At 41.5% G+C, this 18,634-nt stretch overlaps 1 protein-coding gene across 6 annotated transcripts in view; it reads left to right on the top strand.

Moving 5' to 3' along the window:
• MAP4K3 (mitogen-activated protein kinase kinase kinase kinase 3) overlaps positions 1–18,634 on the top strand; it is a 478,522-nt gene that overhangs the window by 410,894 nt on the left and 48,994 nt on the right. For all 6 annotated transcript variants that reach the window (XM_089681775.1, XM_089681773.1, XM_089681774.1 and 3 more), the window contains 2 exons: positions 5,305–5,365; positions 9,859–9,976. In XM_089681775.1, the coding sequence (XP_089537901.1) occupies positions 5,305–5,365; positions 9,859–9,976 (179 nt within the window). The remainder of the gene's footprint in view (positions 1–5,304; positions 5,366–9,858; positions 9,977–18,634) is intronic.

Below are 18,634 nucleotides of genomic sequence, written 5' to 3'. Positions count from 1 at the left end.
ATTGTATTCCTTATTTTGTCTTCCTGCTTCTCACTCCACCATTGCTGGGTGGATTAGACAAGTCATCATTCAAGCCCATGGACTAAGGGCCAGTTCACACTACAAAAATGCACTCCAGATGCATTCCTGATACTTTTTGCTTACAGTTCACACCACACGCAGTTCCGGTGCAGTTTTGATGCCGTTTTTTTACATGTTCCAGTATGGCTCTGTGCAGAAAAAATGCAGCATGCTCTACTTTTTTTTTTCTGCACCTGGAACTGACTGAACTGGTGTGAACTAGGGCCATTGGAATACATGGAAAACTTCATGCATTTCTGATGCAGAAAAAAAGATCACTGAACTGCATCTAGTGTGATCTAGCCCTGAAGAATAGGTTTCCTCCCTTCTCTGTTAAGATACACTCTACTACATCTATTAGTGATGCCTTGGCTTTTCAGCATCAGGCATCTGTTTCTCAAACTTGCAACGCTGCCAGCTGATTTTCTATTTACATGTTTAACCGCTTGATCTCTGAAAGATTTTACCCATTCATGACTAAGCCATTTATTGCTATACAGCACTGCGCTACATTAACTGGTAATTGCGCTGTCATGCAACACTGTACTCAAGTGGTTTTATATAATTTTTTCACACAAATAGTTTTCTTTAGGTGTTATTTGATCACTGCTGGATTTTTAATTTTTTTTGCAATATAAACAAAAAAATATTTTTTACTTTCTGCTATAAAACATATCCGATACACATATTTTCAAAATCTAATTTCTTCATATATATCTCTATATATAGTACACCATGTCTTTGATAAAAAAAAAAATTCCAATAAGTATACAGTGAAGAAAATAAGTATTTGATCCCATGCTGATTTTGAATTTTTGCCCACTCACAAAGAAATGATCAGTCTAAAATCGAATGGTAGGTGTATTGTAACACTGAGAGACAGAATAGCAACAAAAAATTCAAAAGAAATGCATGTCTAACAAATTATGCACTGATTTGTATGTTCATGAGGGAAATAAGTATTTGATCCCCTATCATTCATACAGGTAACACGCTGAGATTAGAAGCAGTCTCTTAAAGGAGTGCTGCTAATCTCATTTTGTTACCTGTATAAAAGACACCTGTCCACAGGAGCAATCAAACAATCAGATTCCAAACTCTCCACCATGGCAAAGACCAAAGAGCTGTCCAAGGATGTCAGGGACAAGATTGTAGACCTACACAAGCTGCTTTTTACTAATGATCTCTAAGTTTCATGCAGGGATCATTCCCTCTGTCCAGAGCCCTGTGTTGATTATCAGGTCCTGGCCATGAATCATTGGATGGGACTTGCAGACAGCCTCCTGCTGTGTACAGTCACAGTGGATGTAGGCAAGGGGGGTGGGCATGCTTGAAACCCGGAAGTAGGTAGCGACGTGCAGGTACATCGCTTTGCCTACAGCAGCCACCTGTCTGCAGTACAATGTATTGCAGGCGGGCAGGTGGTCATTACGTTTTACTAGGCAGCTGTTTAGGCATCAGCTGATGCCAGTTTTGGGTATAAGGTGCTGTAAGCTGCTGTTCTGTTGATCCCTTTCTTGACCCGTTTGTTATATGGCTCCTAAAATTGTTCGTTATGTGGCCTACATGTCAATTGGACTGCTTTTGGACTACCCTTGGTTTAGTTCATGTTTCTGGGTCCTGTACCATTGACCCCTTCACGTCTAAGCGTAAAACAAATCTAAATGCCTCAGCACAATTCTGAAACGTTGACATGTGATAGTAAAACCATACATATCACCACAACTACTTTGTACATCTAGGCGGATTATACCTTGATTTTTCATTTGGTGGTAAATGGTAATGGATAGCTCCTGATTTTTTTTATTATCAAAGGAAAACTGGCCCAGAATAGTAAAAAAAAAATTATTTTTTTTATTTAGCTGTGTGTTTCTTGTTAAAGCTATAACCTACCACCAAAGAACAACCCAAAATAAATTCTCCAGCTCTTGATGATCGCAGCAGTACCATATATGTGTATGTTATTTGTTGTTTGTACCCGTAGTACAGCCCAGAAACAATAGTGCGCATTTTGTTTTTGTCTTTTTTTTTTTTTTTTTTACCTAAAACACACTGACATTAGCACTAACTGATACCATTTTTTTTTTTTAAACCCTGACCTTGACCCAAACACTAACCCTGGCACTGAACTAGATCAAACCTTGAACTAGGTATTTTTCTTTATTTTTATTTTATTTTTTAAAATGTATTTATCTTTTTTTTAACAAACATTTTTTTCTCTCTCTAGGAGTTAGAGAGATACAATGTATTTCTCTTCTCCATTCATAGAGAGAGAAAAAAGCAAGGGGGGCCAGGCTGTACAGTGACTGATCACTGTGATAGCCAATCAGAGGCTATCACAGCGATCATATGACCCAGAATTGGGAGTCCCAAGTCCCGATCGTTACACAGGTCTCTGTGCTGAGAGTGTGCCGAGCGGCGCGCTCCCAACACAAAGACAGGTATGCAAAGCCCAGTTCCGTGAGGCCGCATATTTGTGTGACATCGGCGTCAAGGGGTTAAGAAAATGTAATTTTTTAATTTACTTGTAACTTCTTTTTTTTTATGAAGTGCAATACAGAACATAGGTTCCTCTCCCTCTGCTTTAATGATTTACTTATTCATTTGCTACACAAATTAGGCTTGAAGGAAGTGGGAGGGCTTTTATGGGGGATGCCCCTGCTTTTTTTTGTTTGTTTGTTTTTTTAGCCAATGTCCAATCACCTGAAGATAACTGAATATAACCCACGATTTAAAACTAAGATCCTGTGTCCTGTACTGTACTCCAAGACATAGGTTGTATGGGTAAATCAAAAACACCTTTTTTTTAGTTTTGGATAGTATGGAAATTTCTGTCCTGTTTTTATTTCTATCAAAGAAAATATAAAATGAAGATTAATATTAGCTTGGAAATGTCTGCTTTTATCAATTACCAGCCCAAAACTGGGTCAAAATATGGGTGGATCACCACTCAGCTGGATATTTTATCCCTTGATGTAAAGTGGCGTGCCGAGCATTGCTAGAGGGTGATACCTTTAGCCATTTGGTGTGCTGACAGTTCGATGGTTGAAGATGAGCGATGACCCATCCATCCATCCATCCACTCAATGAGGTTTTTTTTCCCTTAAGCGCTTTTAGACCTTCTCTATAGGGGTCTAAATTTTTGGTAAGAGGATTTGATATTCCGTTTGGTGGAGTGCACAGTGGTGAAGAGTGGACGCACAGGTTTGCTGCTAGATGCACAAGTGGAGCACCTGTTTTATGCATTTTATTGTGATTATTCAATTTCTTTATGAACTTTAACGATTATTGGGACTTTTTATTCATATTTATTATTAATTATTCACTGAATTTCTGTGTCGCATTATTATTCTTTGGGGGTTTACTTATTTGTTCACAATTATTTTAGTTGTTTTTTTTAATTTAGATATTTTTTGTAATTGGTTTGTTTTGGCATATACAGTTGTGGCCAAAATTATTCAACCCCCAATGCTGTAAAGGGGTTTAGGGACTATAGTGTACATTTGGAATTGTATTCAGAATCAAATCCTACAAGGACGTTGTAACTACCCAAATGCAACTAAAATGACATCAATTGTTTATGTAATACAGTAGTAAATGGTTCTTATGTGGTTTCTTCATTGCCACAATTATTCAACCCCTTAAAGACTACCACTCTGAAGAACAGAGGTTCATACAGGTGCTTTCCATCAGGTATTGAAAACACCTGTGGATGTCACCGAGCAGCAATCAAGCATAATAAGCACCAATTAGGCAGCTTTAAAATGACTGTGATACTCAGCTCCTTCTAGACATTTACTGGTGTGGTTACAAACATGGTGAAGGCAAGAGAATGGTCCAGGAAGACAAGAGAAGAGGTGATTTCTCTTCACAGGAAGGGCAATGGCTATAAGAAGATTGCAAAGATGTTAAACATACCAAGAGACACCTTAGGAAGCATCATTCGCAAATTCAAGGCAAAGGGCACTGTTGAAACGCTACCTGGTCGTGGCAGAAAGAAGATGCTGACTTCGACTGCTGTGCGCTACCTGAAGCGTAGAGTGGAGAGAAGTCCCCGTGTGACTGCTGAGGAACTGAGAAAAGATTTGTCAGATGTGGGTACAGAAGTTTCAGCCCAGACAATAAGACGCACACTGCGTAATGAAGGCCTCCGTGCCAGAACTCCCAGGCGTACCCCCTTGCTGTCTCCAAAGAATAAGAAGAGTCGACTGCAGTATGCCAAAAGCCATGTGGACAAACCACAAAAGTTGTGGGATAGTGTTCTGTGGACTGATGAAACAAAATTAGAACTGTTTGGGCCCATGGATCAACGCTATGTTTGGAGGAGGAAGAACAAGGCCTATGATGAAAAGAACACCTTGCCTACTGTGAAGCATGGTGGAGGGTCAATCATGCTTTGGGGCTGTTTTGCTTCTGCAGGTACAGGGAAGCTTCAGCGTGTGCAAGGTACCATGAATTCTCTTCAGTACCAGGAGATATTGGATGGAAACGTGATGCAGTCCGTCACACACCTGAGGCTTGGGAGACGTTGGACCTTTCAACAGGACAATGATCCCAAGCATACCTCCAAGTCCACTAGAGCATGGTTGCAGAGGAAAGGCTGGAACATTTTGGAGTGGCCATCGCAGTCACCAGACTTAAATCCGATTGAGAACCTCTGGTGGGACTTAAAGAAAGCAGTTGCAGTGCGCAAGCCTAAGAATGTGACTGAACTGGAGGCCTTTGCCCATGAAGAATGGGCGAAGATACCCGTAGATCGCTGCAAGACACTTGTGTCAAGCTATGCTTCACGTTTAAAAGCTGTTATAACTGTAAAAGGATGCTGTACTAAGTACTAAGATTGAATGTCACTTGGGGGTTGAATAAAACTGATAATGCTGTGAGCACAGAAAAGACATTTGTGGTTATTTCATTATAACTGTTATGTTATATTTGTCTGACCTACAAGTGCCTCTTTAATGTAAATGTAAGCAAGATGACTGAATGATCAAAAGCAATGTCAAACTGGCCAAAACACTCAATTTCAGTGGGGGTTGAATAATTTTGGCCACAACTGTAAGTGCAACATATTTTTTTTTTATCATAACAAAAGCACATTGACAGACGTGAATGTGCATTTTCATGCATGCAATGACATGCATTTTGATGTGTTTCCCTAAATTTTAACGTAAACACAGCTGATTTAAGTGTCTGATTTTATTCTGGACACTACCCTGTTAACTCTCTGAATCTTTTACATTTCAGCTTTTCCCAAGAAGATGTACATGGATGTATGTAATGAACAACTGTCTTCTCTCTATATCTGGTATGTTTATTACATAGTAGTATGTTAAAAAAGTCGTATGCTTAAACATACTTATAGCTACATTTTTATGTGGTACTTTAAAATAAAATAGTATTGTTTATTGAAACAGTGTTTTTAGAAGTTAAGCGGTTATAGCTTTCAAGAGGAGGGAACATGTGATTTATAAGAAAAGTTCTGCACTGTTGTGTTCACCCTTGAGAAAGATCACCTTTACAATCTAAATGCGTCTGAAGTGACACAGGCAGTGCTATGTGATGTCACAGTGAGAGCTCCTTGCAATCACAGCAGCTTGTTATCATCTTTGCTATCTGTGAGGAGACCAGAAGCTGTTGTTCTGACAGCTTTTTCCTATTTGATTTATACTGTACTGGACAACTGCTAGGAAGGACTTGCCTATCTACAGTCAAATCGCCAGTGGGAAGTTACACACACACTGATAAGTGAATTATACTATTGCTCTCATTCACTGTTTGCGTTATGGATTGTGCTTGATTAAGGATATTAAGTTATATTTTGCGGTTTCATTTAAAGGAAGGTCCATGCCAATTCCTCAGGACAAGTATGCCTTAGTGGTAGCTCGATTTTCTGATATGTGGTATATTGATTTCATTACCCATTTCATATATAATAAAACAAACCTTCGTACTAACCTTTATGTTGCAGCATTAGTGTAATGCTGCAGCTGTCCTATGTATATACTCCTCATGAAGGATTAAATGTTTTTTATGATACAAAATTTATATAGTGCCAACAATTTGTGGAACACATTACAAAATCTGTATCTCTGTTAGCACATTCCGCTAGTATGCACAATGTGCCAATACACATATTCACGCTGTTCATACATGCCTTGTCCCATATTAGAAACCAGGTCCTCAGCACTGCAAGGTAGAAGTACTAACCACTAAACCACTGCACTGACCAAAACACTTAAAAGGAGTTCTATGGTCACCTCCTACACTATCATTTTATAACATCAGCATTGTAATAGCAACAGAAACAATAGTTATTCTTCAAAAATTCAATTGAAGCTTACTTGAAAAATCTCATTTTGCATTGTAAGTTTTGATGGTCATCTCTTTCTACAACTCTCTGCATGCTTTGCAGCTTCTCCTCTGGTTGTTCCTTTGGTATACTTTGAATTTCTAAGGAAGGACTACATGTCCTATGGTACCTTGCTGCCTGCAAGCAGTAATTCCCACATGTCTGCAATTCAAAGGGAAGGTTCTATGAAATGTGTGACACATCAGTTCCTACTCACAGGGCATAAAAAATATGTGTCACTGAATTCAAGGTGGTAAATATGTGGGGATCTTCACACAGCTTACAAACTTCAAGATTGTTTAGATTAATAAGAGTAGGCAAGAAATAATTTGAATACGATGTGGAAATTGTTATATGATTTAAAATATTTACCATGAATACAATTAATTAAAAATTGCTAAGAAATACTTGATAGATATGTAGTACATTTTAGATGATCATATCAAACAGACATACTGTACATCAGGTAATATACATGCTGGTAATTCTCTGCAAACCAACTGTAGGTATACATATAATTATCAATAACGTAATCATATTGTTGCTCACTATTGGCAGATGGCTATACACAAAATACCCTGATTTATATACTAGTTCCAGAATAGCATAGTTCCATATTTACATTAGAAACATATTGATTTAATAATATAAACAATTTAAATGTATATATAAAATTATTTTACATCTCCAAGATTACTTTAATACCCCTTATAGCTGGTAATAGGGATAGTATTTACAGGCAGTCTTCGTTTTGCTAGCAGCCTACATAGAGGGAGGGGGGGGGGGGCCTGTCCCCACTGATGACTGACTGTGAATTAATTGAAGTGATTCACATGATCACTATGTCACCTCTGACATAGCGATAACATGCAGACTAAGGACTCCAAAGGCAAAAATTAAAGCTTTTAACGTGCAGATGAACAGTGCTATATTCTGGCTGTTGTGTTCGTCTGCAGCGCCATGTATATAATTTTTTTAAAATCAAGTATTTTTCATAATTTTTCATAAGAAAACAGTACAAACGTTTTCATCAACAGAAAGCATCACTAGATGGGGAAGGAGAATTTCAAGTTAAATAATTCCAGACATCAGGAAGTCTTAGAAAATTTAAAAAAAAAAAGAATCAAACAAGCCTTACATCGTGCATAACTAACACAAAAAGCAAGGTCAGCCTTTTCACCATGAATACCTATGTCGGAAATTGTCAATATACCCTTAAAAAAGTGAAGAACATTTATATGTGGGACAGTTATGCTAACTTTAAACCCAGTAGAGAAGCATCAACCATATGTAAACCTATAAATATTATCTGTGGAAATAAAGGTGGATTCAGTGGAGGACAGCCATGGGTCCCAGATTTTGTAAATTTTGGGGGGCAACCTCTATGTTTATAAGTTAATTCTTGTTTAAGGGCCAGTTCACACTACAAACATTTTTGCTTACAGTTCACACCACACATAGTTCCAGTGCAGTTTTGATGCAGTTTGCCATGTTCCAGTATGGTTCTGTGTAGAAATATGCAGCATGTTCTACCCTTTTTTTCTGCCCCGGAAACTGACTGGTACTGACTGCAGTATTGTGAACCAGGGCCATTGGAATACATGGAAAATACTGTGCATGCATTTTTGATGCAGAAAAAAAGCACACTGAACTGCATCTAGTGTGAACTAGCCCTTAAATTAAGAGTTCACTATATCTTTCCATTGAATGAGTGTGAGGGAGAAGGCAAGAGCCACCTCGGCATAATTAGTTTCTGGGCAAAACATAAGGCTCTAGTCCATAATAAACTAATTACAGTGGACAATGTGTCTTCCAGGGTAATACCTAGAAGAGCACATTTAGAATCAAGAGGGACTTGAATAGAGCATACACTGTTAAGTGTCTGAATTACATCAGTCCAATAACAGTGAAGTTTTGGACAACACCATAGCATGTGGGCTAAAGTCCCAACATTCACCGTGCAACGTGGGTAATTAGGTGACTCAGACCTACCCCAAGTATGGAGGCCTTGTGGCAAATAATGAGCTCTATACAGAATAAACAACTGCGTTAGGTGTTGTGATTGGGAAAGGGAGACTGTAGGAATGAGCTCCAAGGCCTTCTACCACTGGTCTTCCCAAAAGGGGCCCAGGTATTCCTCCTATCCACTGCCACACTTCAATTGGACCTGTGCACTAAAGGCTGTATGCAAGCCGGAGTACAAACATCCCATGAACGCATTTTTGGTAGAGGACATGGATATTATGTAAGAGGTGATACCTCCACTAGGTTAGCAAAAGGCAATAGAACATCCTCCTTATATAACTGGTACAGGTGAATAATACCTGCCTGAGACCAAGCATCGAAACCCTTAAGTTTAGCAAGTTTTGACAAACACAGGTTACTACGTATATCCTACATGAGATGATTGAACCCTAACAGACTCCCACAATTGATGAAAAATTAAGGAAATCTACGTTGAGCTCGAAAGTGGCCCCTGAAACTTAACGTTCCACTGGGGGGAGCTCATGAAATTGTGAAAGAATAATACATTGGATGGGGTTTTCCAAATTAATGGTATTCCAACCATAGAAGTGTTGTAATTGGGAAACCATATAATGCAATTTAACATTAGGAACCATGAGGCCCTCACCATCCTTAGGGAGTTGGAGCATGCTAAGCTTTATTGTAGAGTGGCCTTGTTTCCATATTCGATCACAAAATAACGTGTCAATTTGTAATTTTTAAATAAACTTTTTTTCGTTTTGGGCTTGGTCAGGCTATAATATAACAGAGGAGCTTTTAGGTCTTCGTATCCTATTCTTGAGAATTTAAAGTGCTAGCACATTTGACTTGTACTTTATTTTTATTTATTTTTATATTGTACTTTATTTTTATCTGATTTTTTTTTGTGATGATATGTGGAGTTTTTATCTATATCTATAAAAAATAATCACAAAGAAAGTTTACCCTAGAATTGTTGATCTTGTGTTAAAATTTATCCAGAGACAATTATTGCATTTATATTTAGTAAATACAGTTATTCCACAGATTAACTAAGTGAACCAAGGTAACCTTCACTTTTTTGAAATAGCGTAAATCTTAAAGACATTCTTATAATGATGTTGCCTAATGTCAGGGAATGTAATTTTCACTGGGCAAATGTCCACTGATTTGCTCTATACAAACAGGGAGATTTACTAAAACTGTAACACTCAGAATCTAGTGTAGCTGTGCATGGTAGCCAATCAGCTTCTAACCTCAGCTTGTACGATTAGGCTTTGACAAATAAAACCTGGAAGCTGATTGGTTTCTATGCAGAGCTGCACCAGATTTTGTTCACTCCAGTTTTAGTATATATCCCCCATAGTTATTGTTGCTAAAAATAATGTTTCTAATGTTGGGTGAATTGCTCATTACATCTTTGATAAATAGACCTCCATAGAGTATAATTTCTGTGTTACTTGCAGGTAAAGCTTCCCAGCTATATTCACACAATCTCCCTGGCTTGTTTGATTATGCAAGACAAATGCAGAAACTACCTGTTGCCATTCCAGCCCACAAACTGCCTGACAGAATACTGCCCAGGTGAGTGGACACATTCCTTATTAAAAAAAAAGTGTTCTATTTACAGAGGGGAAAAGAAGGGGGAGGGGAAAAGAAAGGGAAGGGGGGTGTAAAAGAAAGGGGAGGGGGGAAAAGGAGGAAAAAGAGAAAAAAAAGAAAGGGGGGAGGGGGGAACACAGGGGAAGAGGAGAAAAGGCACTACCCAGAGAGCCATGGAGCCCACACTTTGTCAAACTTCCAAGGACAACTCTGATTAATGTACGTAAGTTTATACATGGGTAAAGCGGCGTCCACCCACGCCTCCCAAGCTGATAACTCCGGAGGGGCCGGGGAGGTCCATTTAAACAAGATCTCTTTTTTAGCGTAAAACAGAAGGTAAGATATAAGAAGCTTAGCATGATGGGATCGCCGTTCATCCTCATGAATGCCCAACAGGGCCAGCTCCGGCGAAAGAGGCAATGTCAAATGCAACCTGAGGTTAATCTCAGCAAAAATCTCAGACCAATAGGCCAGAATTATGGGGCAGGACCAAAACATATGAAAAAAGGACCCCAGCTGCACAAAACAACCTGGACAAACAGGCAGGGTATATTGCATGAAGCCTCTGAGGGGTATAATAGACTCTATGAAGGAATTTGACCTGAATAATTTGATCTCTAGAATAAATGACCAACTTAGGACCCTTTTCCAGACAGTCCTCCCAGCCCTCTCTGTCCAAGGTTGGAATATCAACCCTTCAGCGGTCCCATACACACTCAAGCTTAGGAGAAGTAACATTAAGAAGCACCCCATACAGAGCCAAGAGAGGCTTCGCCAAATCGGGCAAAGTCACCAGTTCCCCCCGGCCAAATTGAGCCCTCGCAGCATGTCTCAATTGGAGGTATCTAAAGAACATATGCGGTGGCAGTCTAAAAGTAATGGAGAGCAAGGAAAAGGATAGAAGATCCCCCTGTGGCATAATGTCAGCCAAAGACTTAAATCCAGAACGTTCCCAAATTAGAGGGTCAGGAACAATGCAGAAATGAGGAAGAGCAGGGTTGCCCCAGAGTGGTTGAGCCGGAGACCATTGACCAGGTGACAAAACGACATCGGACCACCACCCAAACCCTCCATGTAGTACACGTAGGCTCAGGCACCCTTTCATATGCCCTCGGTCACCTATACATGACGTTGCGTAGGTCCGATAGGGAGGCCGCCTCCAAACACACCGCCACGTTAGATCTAGATCCCTTGCTCCACCAATGAACGGATACCAATACTGCCGCCCAAAAATATATTCGAAATTTGGGCAGTGCCAGCCCCCCCCAGCCTAGGAGGAAGCCAAAGCGTGGACCTCGCCAGCTGAGGAAGAGAGCCACGCCAAATAAATGAACTAACACTGTTATCGAGATCAGCAACAAAGGCAGGGGGAATCCAAGCAGGACAATTCCGAAAGACCTAATTAAATTTAGGCAGATACCTCATCTTGAAGAGGTTAATACGGCCAAGTAAATTCAAGGGAAGATCAACCCAAGCAGAGCACTGCGTTTTGAGTGACAAAAGAAGAGGATAAAGGTTACGGGCCAGATACCCAGAAAGATCCCTAGTCATCTGAATACCAGGGTACCGAAATTCGTCAACCCAACGCAATGGTGAGGGACACGCAGAATCAGAGGCACGGGCATCAAGAGGGAAAAGAAGTGACTTAGACCAGCTGATCCAAATACTAGAGAAAGATCAACTATACGAAGCGCTGCCAAAAGAGACTGACCAGCATCATAAAGGTATAATAGGGCATCGTCAGCATACAGTGATATTTTGTCTTCCAAGGGCCCCAATCGCAACCCCCAAACCTCCGAAGATTCCCTAATAAACACTGCCAAGGACTCCAAGGCCAGGGCAAACAGGCCTGGAGATAATGGACAACCCTGACGCATCTGTCATTAATACAAATCCGCACCCTGGGTGATCCATATAACAGTTGAAGCCAATGCCGAAACTTCGAACCAAAACCGAAGCGCCGAAGGACCTCCCAAAGGTAAGTCCACTCGACCGAATCAAACGCTTTCTCGGCATCAAGAGATGCAATGACCCTCGAACCAGAATCAATATGGGATACCGAGAGGTTCAAGAAAAGGCACCTAATATTAATGTTCGTTCCCTTGCTTGGCATAAACCCCATCTGATCCACATTAACTAAATCTTCAATTACCGTAGTCAGACGTGTGGCAAGGATCTTTGCAAAAAAATTTTCGTCCACATTTAATAGGGAAATAGGACGATAGGAAGCACAATCCTGCAAGTCCTTACCAAACTTAGGAATCAAGACAATAAGGGGTTCTTCCATAGATACAGGCAATGACTCAAGGGACGAAAATTCAGAAAACGGAGCCAGCAGTTGAGGGGGCAACAGTTTGGAAAATTGGGAATAGAACTTTACGGGAAACCCATCCGGCCCAGGGGTCTTACCGCCCTGCAGCCGCCCGATTGCCTCCTGCACCTCCTCAAGAGAAATATCCGCCTCCAAAGCCTCCCTGCACGACGCAGCCAAACGGAAGAGAAACAAATCCAGGAAGGCAGATAATTCAGAGGAAGAAAAGGATATAGAGGTCCCTATAGAAAATCCAAAAAGCAAGTGTTGATAGAATCCGGCGTGAAAAGTAGCCAATCGTCGGCATCCCGAACAGAACCAATGGGCAGCGTTGGAGATCTGTCCCTTGCCAACCACACAAGCAACCCCTCATTTTTATCACCATATTCAAGCACATGCTGAGCAGAAGAAAGCAGAGCCTTCTTGGTTTGTGCAATTCTAAAGGTAGTCAGCCGACATAGGCAGGGCCTGTCACCAGGCCGCATAGCGGGTCTGGTCAGGGGAAGCAACATACGCCGCCTCCAAGCCAGATGCCTCCTCCTCCAGGGCTTCCAAAGAGTGGGCCACCTCCTTTAGGAGAGCAGAGATGTTGGAAATATATTTCCCTCTCATCCAGGCCTTGAAATAATACCATAGCACCAGGGGAGAAGTAGATTTCACATTTAAAATCCAATAATTACAGATAGATGCAGTAAGAGGTTCCAGCAACCTTTCATCCATTGCCCAGAATTTGGAAAGGCGCCACACCCTACACCCAGGTGGTGAGGAAAATGACAAGGTCAAGGATAGGAGGGCATGATCACACCACAAGGTAATATTTTAACTGCATCGACCCTCTGCAGGAGCGATGGAGATGCAAATGCAAGATTAATCCTAGAGAGGGTCCTGTACATTGCAGAGTGACAAGTATATTCTCGTCCTGTGGGGTACTGATGCCACCAAACATCCATAAGAGCAAAAGTAGAAGACCAACGTAATAAGTCAGGAGAAGACCAAGTCGTTGTATGCAGTCTATCCAGATCCGGGCAAGGGACCATATTAAAATCACCTAACAGTAGCACATTACTTGTGTCATAAGTTACAACCAGTTGCATAATATTGGAGCAGTATAGGAGATGCTGGAGCAGTCATATAAAGGAAAATCAGACGACGAAGAGAATCCCCTTCTTCATGAAGAACGAAGAGGAGTCGACTCAAACCTGGCACAGACAGTAGAACGGACCCGACGGGCCTACCACCGCCAATGGATGCCGATGACGTAGGGTCCAGGGACCGACCCAGGGTAACAGGCTCGAGTACCAGCATGGGGATATAGCAGCAAAATATAGGATGAGATATATCAACAAATAGCAGAACATTCGGATAACCAGTTTATTCACCGAGGCATATAGTAAAGTGTAAAACATAGCAAAGTTCACCTGAAAAGTCAGGGGCACGTACTTAAGTTACCGTTCATCAAGAAGTCCGGGAAAAGGAATAATCTGCCATTCTGGTAAGTAAGATCCCCCTGTAGCCGAGCCGTCTGCAAAGCTTCATCCCTGTCACGGAAGTTAAGGAACCGCAGGATAAAAATGCGAGTTGAGGAGCCAGGCGGCCCAGGTTAAGGCGGGACGTGATGCACCCTCTCCACGGTGTAGTAAGGAGAGAACTGAGCAACAGGGAGCCGGGTCCATAGCAGGTCTTCAATAAACCCCGCTGGAGCAGTGCCCTCTGCCAGGCCCACAATACGGATATTATTCCGCAGGTTCCGATTCTCTGAATCCTCCGCCTTGTACTCCAGGGCCTTGACCTTCGTCTGCAGTAGTGTGATGAGCTAACACATCCTCCACCAGGCCAAGCCTCTGTTCCGCCGTAGTGATCCAGGAAACTGAGTTTATCAAAATCCCGCCGCATCAATCCCACGTCCAGCTGTACCGCCTCTATTTTAGATGTTAAAGCAGTTTGGCCAGGATGCAATCGCTGCAATCATGTCCGATAGGTCCAGAGGGACAGAACCAGCCCACTCCTCAGGCTCGGTTTGAGACACCATGTTGTGGCAGAGCCGAGCACTCAATGCCACATGGCCGCCAGGAGTCAGGGTATCAGCTGCCTTGAGTGGCGGAAAAGGGATTCTCTTACCCCTGCTGGCAGGTGTCCCAGACTGTCGGCGGGGCATTAGAGGGGAAAAGGAGTGAGTCTATGCAGGAAAGCAGGATAAATACAGGCTAAGTCCTGCAGAGCTCTGACAAATGCAGCCGCTCAGCTCACCATCTTGGCCACGCCCCCCAGTTGCTGGAAATTTTAACCTAACAATTCCTTACATCTGTTGGAGACTCCATTAATGTGTCAAGATCTGAGTGCTGAACTTGTACGCATGCACATCTTCCTCAACCACTATATATACTTATATATACTGTGAAAACAAGGCTTTCATTTGCTGTTATCCTCCATGAGGTAATTTCCTATATGTTTTAAAGTACAGCTGTAGCCAGGCTATGGACATTTTTATGGTACAATTTCTATGAAGAAATTCATCTTCAGAGTTCACAACAGAAGCAGTGAAGTTGTTTAAGCCCTGACTAAGCGCATCACTCTCTCCCCTCTTCCAGCTTTGTGTTTACATTAGAGATTAATGGCTGGCAAATTTCCAACTCGCTGAATGTAAAGATTTGAATACCTATAGCTTGGGCACAGTTCTATTTTAGGGTTCATTCACATAGGTGCGGAACAAAAAACATTTACACTATGAAAAAGTCGTGTATCTCTATGCTTGGTAATGACAGGTGTTTGCGAACAGCCACCTGTGTATATATATCAATGAGAGGCAGTATGCTGCTAACCATACATCTGAGTATTTACAGTACTTGCGTACAGGGAAGGATGAGCAGCTCTGGAAGCAAGCGGTCTTTATCCACGGGCAAACATCCTTCTCTGAAGACAAGTAAACTCTCGGATGTTCGGATACCAGCATACACCCCAAGCCTGTCATTGATTTGTACAGGTGGCTTTATGTAAACAACTGTCACTCCTGGGTTCAGGGATACATTCATTCTTCATGGTGTATGGTTCTTGACACAGATCTATATGAGTCCAAAGTAAAAAGCAAAAAATAACTAAAAATATGTATTATAGTTGTACAGTACAGAACATAGGAATTGGTTTATACAACAAGGGTTTTATACTGTTATTCAGGTGATTGGATACTGACCAAGCTTTGCTTGGACCCCCCCCCCCCCCCCCCCAGTGTATCCCTATAACACTTTAACTCCATGAGGTTCCAGTTTTTTGCTAGTGTCTTTAGTTAATGGACCCCTTTTTCTGTTGGAGAAGATTTGTTTCTATTTTCACCAGTTTTCCTTTCCTTCTTTGACTACATATTGCCTTAAGGATAACTAGCAGTTTCCAAATCAGTTACATCTTGGAAAGTGTACCCAGACCCTTCAGCAGTGGGCTGATCTGTAATGTTTGCATCATACACTGGATTCAGTGCTCACCTTGGTATGTGGTACAACCGATGAGTTAGCTGCAGGGTGCTGTACAGGTCCATGGTCATGGTCTATTCTTATGGAACCCAGACTCTAAGGACCGGGGTTTGTCCACTATTACAGGTTATACTTGTCTTGTTAGATCTTTACTTGGATCTAGAATATACACTATATTGTATTCTTATATACTACAAGTTACACTGCAGTGCTATACACATAAGTGATTTTGAAAGCACAGGTCATGGTGTGATTTACACTTTCATTGTTTTTCATAGCTATTTACTGTAGTCTTGCTTTATTCCAGTTTTATAGGTAATACAATAATAATGTTCACTTTTTAAATCGCTTTTTTGAATTTGGTGGCTTTTCTTCTACCTCACTACTGGAAGTTTCACTCTGGCTAGTTATGTAGTGCTTTTAAGATTCCTAACTGCTCACTTCTGACCACCATCTTTCACCAACAACAAAAGCTGATCATTTGCTGTCTCACCTATGGCCTGATATCTCAGAGACACAGCCACAGGAACTTTGTTTAGTGCCTGGGTTATTGGGATTCCTTCATACCAGATACACTGAACCCACTCAGTCCACATAAGTTCCATGAGTACCATGGGAAAAGGTGAAGATCCTCACGTAGTAATGGCAGATTACAGGTGCTTGGGTGCGGGAGCACATGGGAAAAACAGCGGGAATTCTCCTACAGGCCCTGGGGAAACCCCTTTTTAAGTTGATAACAGTTCCTTTGTTACATAGCAAAGTCTTCCATTGACAGCATTTCATCCCTCTGATTTGGCTTCCCTCACAGATGTGCAGAATGAAGCAGAATTTTCTGCCACTACGTGTGATCTACTCCAGAGGCTATTGCCACTTTTGGAAACAGAAGATGCCAACAGCTTGGTGCACTTACTTTTTCAGGAGGCAAAGGGGAATGTGACGATCTCGGTGTCAGACCCCTGCCCTTCTCACCAAACTCGTGACCGAAGGACTAGCCAATCTAAAACCGTGCTGTCACGTGCGTAACAATGGCACGCCCAGCTGTGCCCTGCACACAGATTTTCCAGCTAATGGACCACAGTCTGTGTACCGGCAGCCTGGAAGCGATTGTTACTGGGTCAGGTTAATTACGCAATTAACCCTTCACACTGCCACCACCTCCTTTTTGTACAGAAAAAGAGGAATCTCGGCAATATCAGCAATAACACTAGGATGGTTGAAATAATCGTCTGTATACCACTGTCACCGCAGGCAGGTTATACAGAGGATCAAACACAATTAGTAGCGCTCTTCAGTAGCAGGAATTCATAATTTGCATTAAAGAGCTTTAGAAACAGTTCAACACTTTCAGAAAGTAAGATTTATTACTAAAAGGTCAAAAGGGTGCGATAAAAATATTTACAGAGCACAATAGCACAGCAAAGAGAAACATAAAGGCGTTTAAAGGGTTAAAGTACTTGCCAATCAGCCTTGGTTTAAGCAGTTTCAAGTCTTATGAGCCTAAAAAGGATTTCTTGTCTCGCACTGCCAGTTTTGATGTTAAACGGGAGACTCTTCTTTTTCTCACATACACACAGCTCAGCTTTTCTAGTATCTCCACCGTGTGCCTCCCTGGAGCAGGAAAACCAATCGTCTCCTTTTGGGGAGGGAAGTGTAGGTGGAGACTTAAGTTATGATCAGAAATCTGGGATCTCTGCAAACACACACCGACCACATGTCACTCAAAAGAGAGGGAGGGGGGATGAGCAAAGAGGGGGGGAGAGATCTACAAGATGGAGGGTTGGAGAAAAATGGTTGAACCACGTCCATCTCTGTGGGTACGATTGCTACAGGGACATCTTAGCTAGGGCCGGGAACAGCCCATACAGATGTAGGGGGCCCGGGTGAGCCCCAATTTGGTACCTCACCTTTGTTTTACACTGACAATTAGTCCCGACTCCCACTGGTTCTGCCCACTCCACTGGCTCCTGAGTCCAAGCCTCCCACTGGCCGTTGCTGTCAATATTATTGGATGATAGGACTGCCTTGCTCCCTGGTAACCAATCAAGTGTATTTTTACCACTTTAATATTCTTTTAGAGGTCTGAGATCAAGCAGTTTTGCCTACTTCTTTGATACCAATTGGAATCAAAGGACTGCATCATTATGTCAACCAATGCATTGTCCACTTTGGAATGAGGCTATAAGGGTTATGGGTGCGGGTAGATTTGTAGTTACAGTGCTCAGAGCTAGAAAGCCAATTCCCCCTCCATTTTAGAAATAGTTTGATAGCAACAGTCTAAAGGTAGGGACTAACTGGGAAATAAGCCTCTTCCAAGAGTGGACACAAACGCATACGCATGCAGTGGTAAAAAAAAATTATTATATGATCGGACCTCTTTCTTATATAGTGGATGTGAACAAATGTTAAAGTGTAAGTAATCACATCCAGTTTTGCTATTTTGATTGCAGTCGGCTTATAATGAGTGATATTATTAATTTAAGTGATGATAATCCTATATCTCTCATGGATATATGCTACACCATGATGAAGATATAGATATCTTGGAGTAGTCCCCTATTATATTATATTTGTTATGTTTCTGCAATCTTTGATCCCTGCCATATTTTTTTTTTTTTTAGGTAGTCATCGATATGATTTTGATTACATATTAGAGGGGGCAATCTCCCTCTTACGGTACATTTTTGAGGAATAAGAGGCAATATGTGCTTGATCTCTCGCTTTAGGAAAATTTGAATACAAAATCCCCAACCTTTGTTTATAAAAATCCTAACTATAGATTAGGTAATTAGTTTGTTTCCATTGGCTTTGGTGCGTGGGTATGCACACCCCCGTTCATGGAGGAAACAAGTGGGAATGGAATATGCCAGA

Source organism: Staurois parvus, unplaced genomic scaffold (genome assembly GCF_062004578.1).
Source record: "Staurois parvus isolate SC_StPar_1 unplaced genomic scaffold, SC_StPar_1.0 ptg000277l, whole genome shotgun sequence".
Taxonomy (NCBI): Eukaryota; Metazoa; Chordata; class Amphibia; order Anura; family Ranidae; genus Staurois; species Staurois parvus.
The sequence above is the reverse complement of the archived record's forward strand: the minus strand, read 5'-3'. Positions and strand labels throughout refer to the sequence as shown.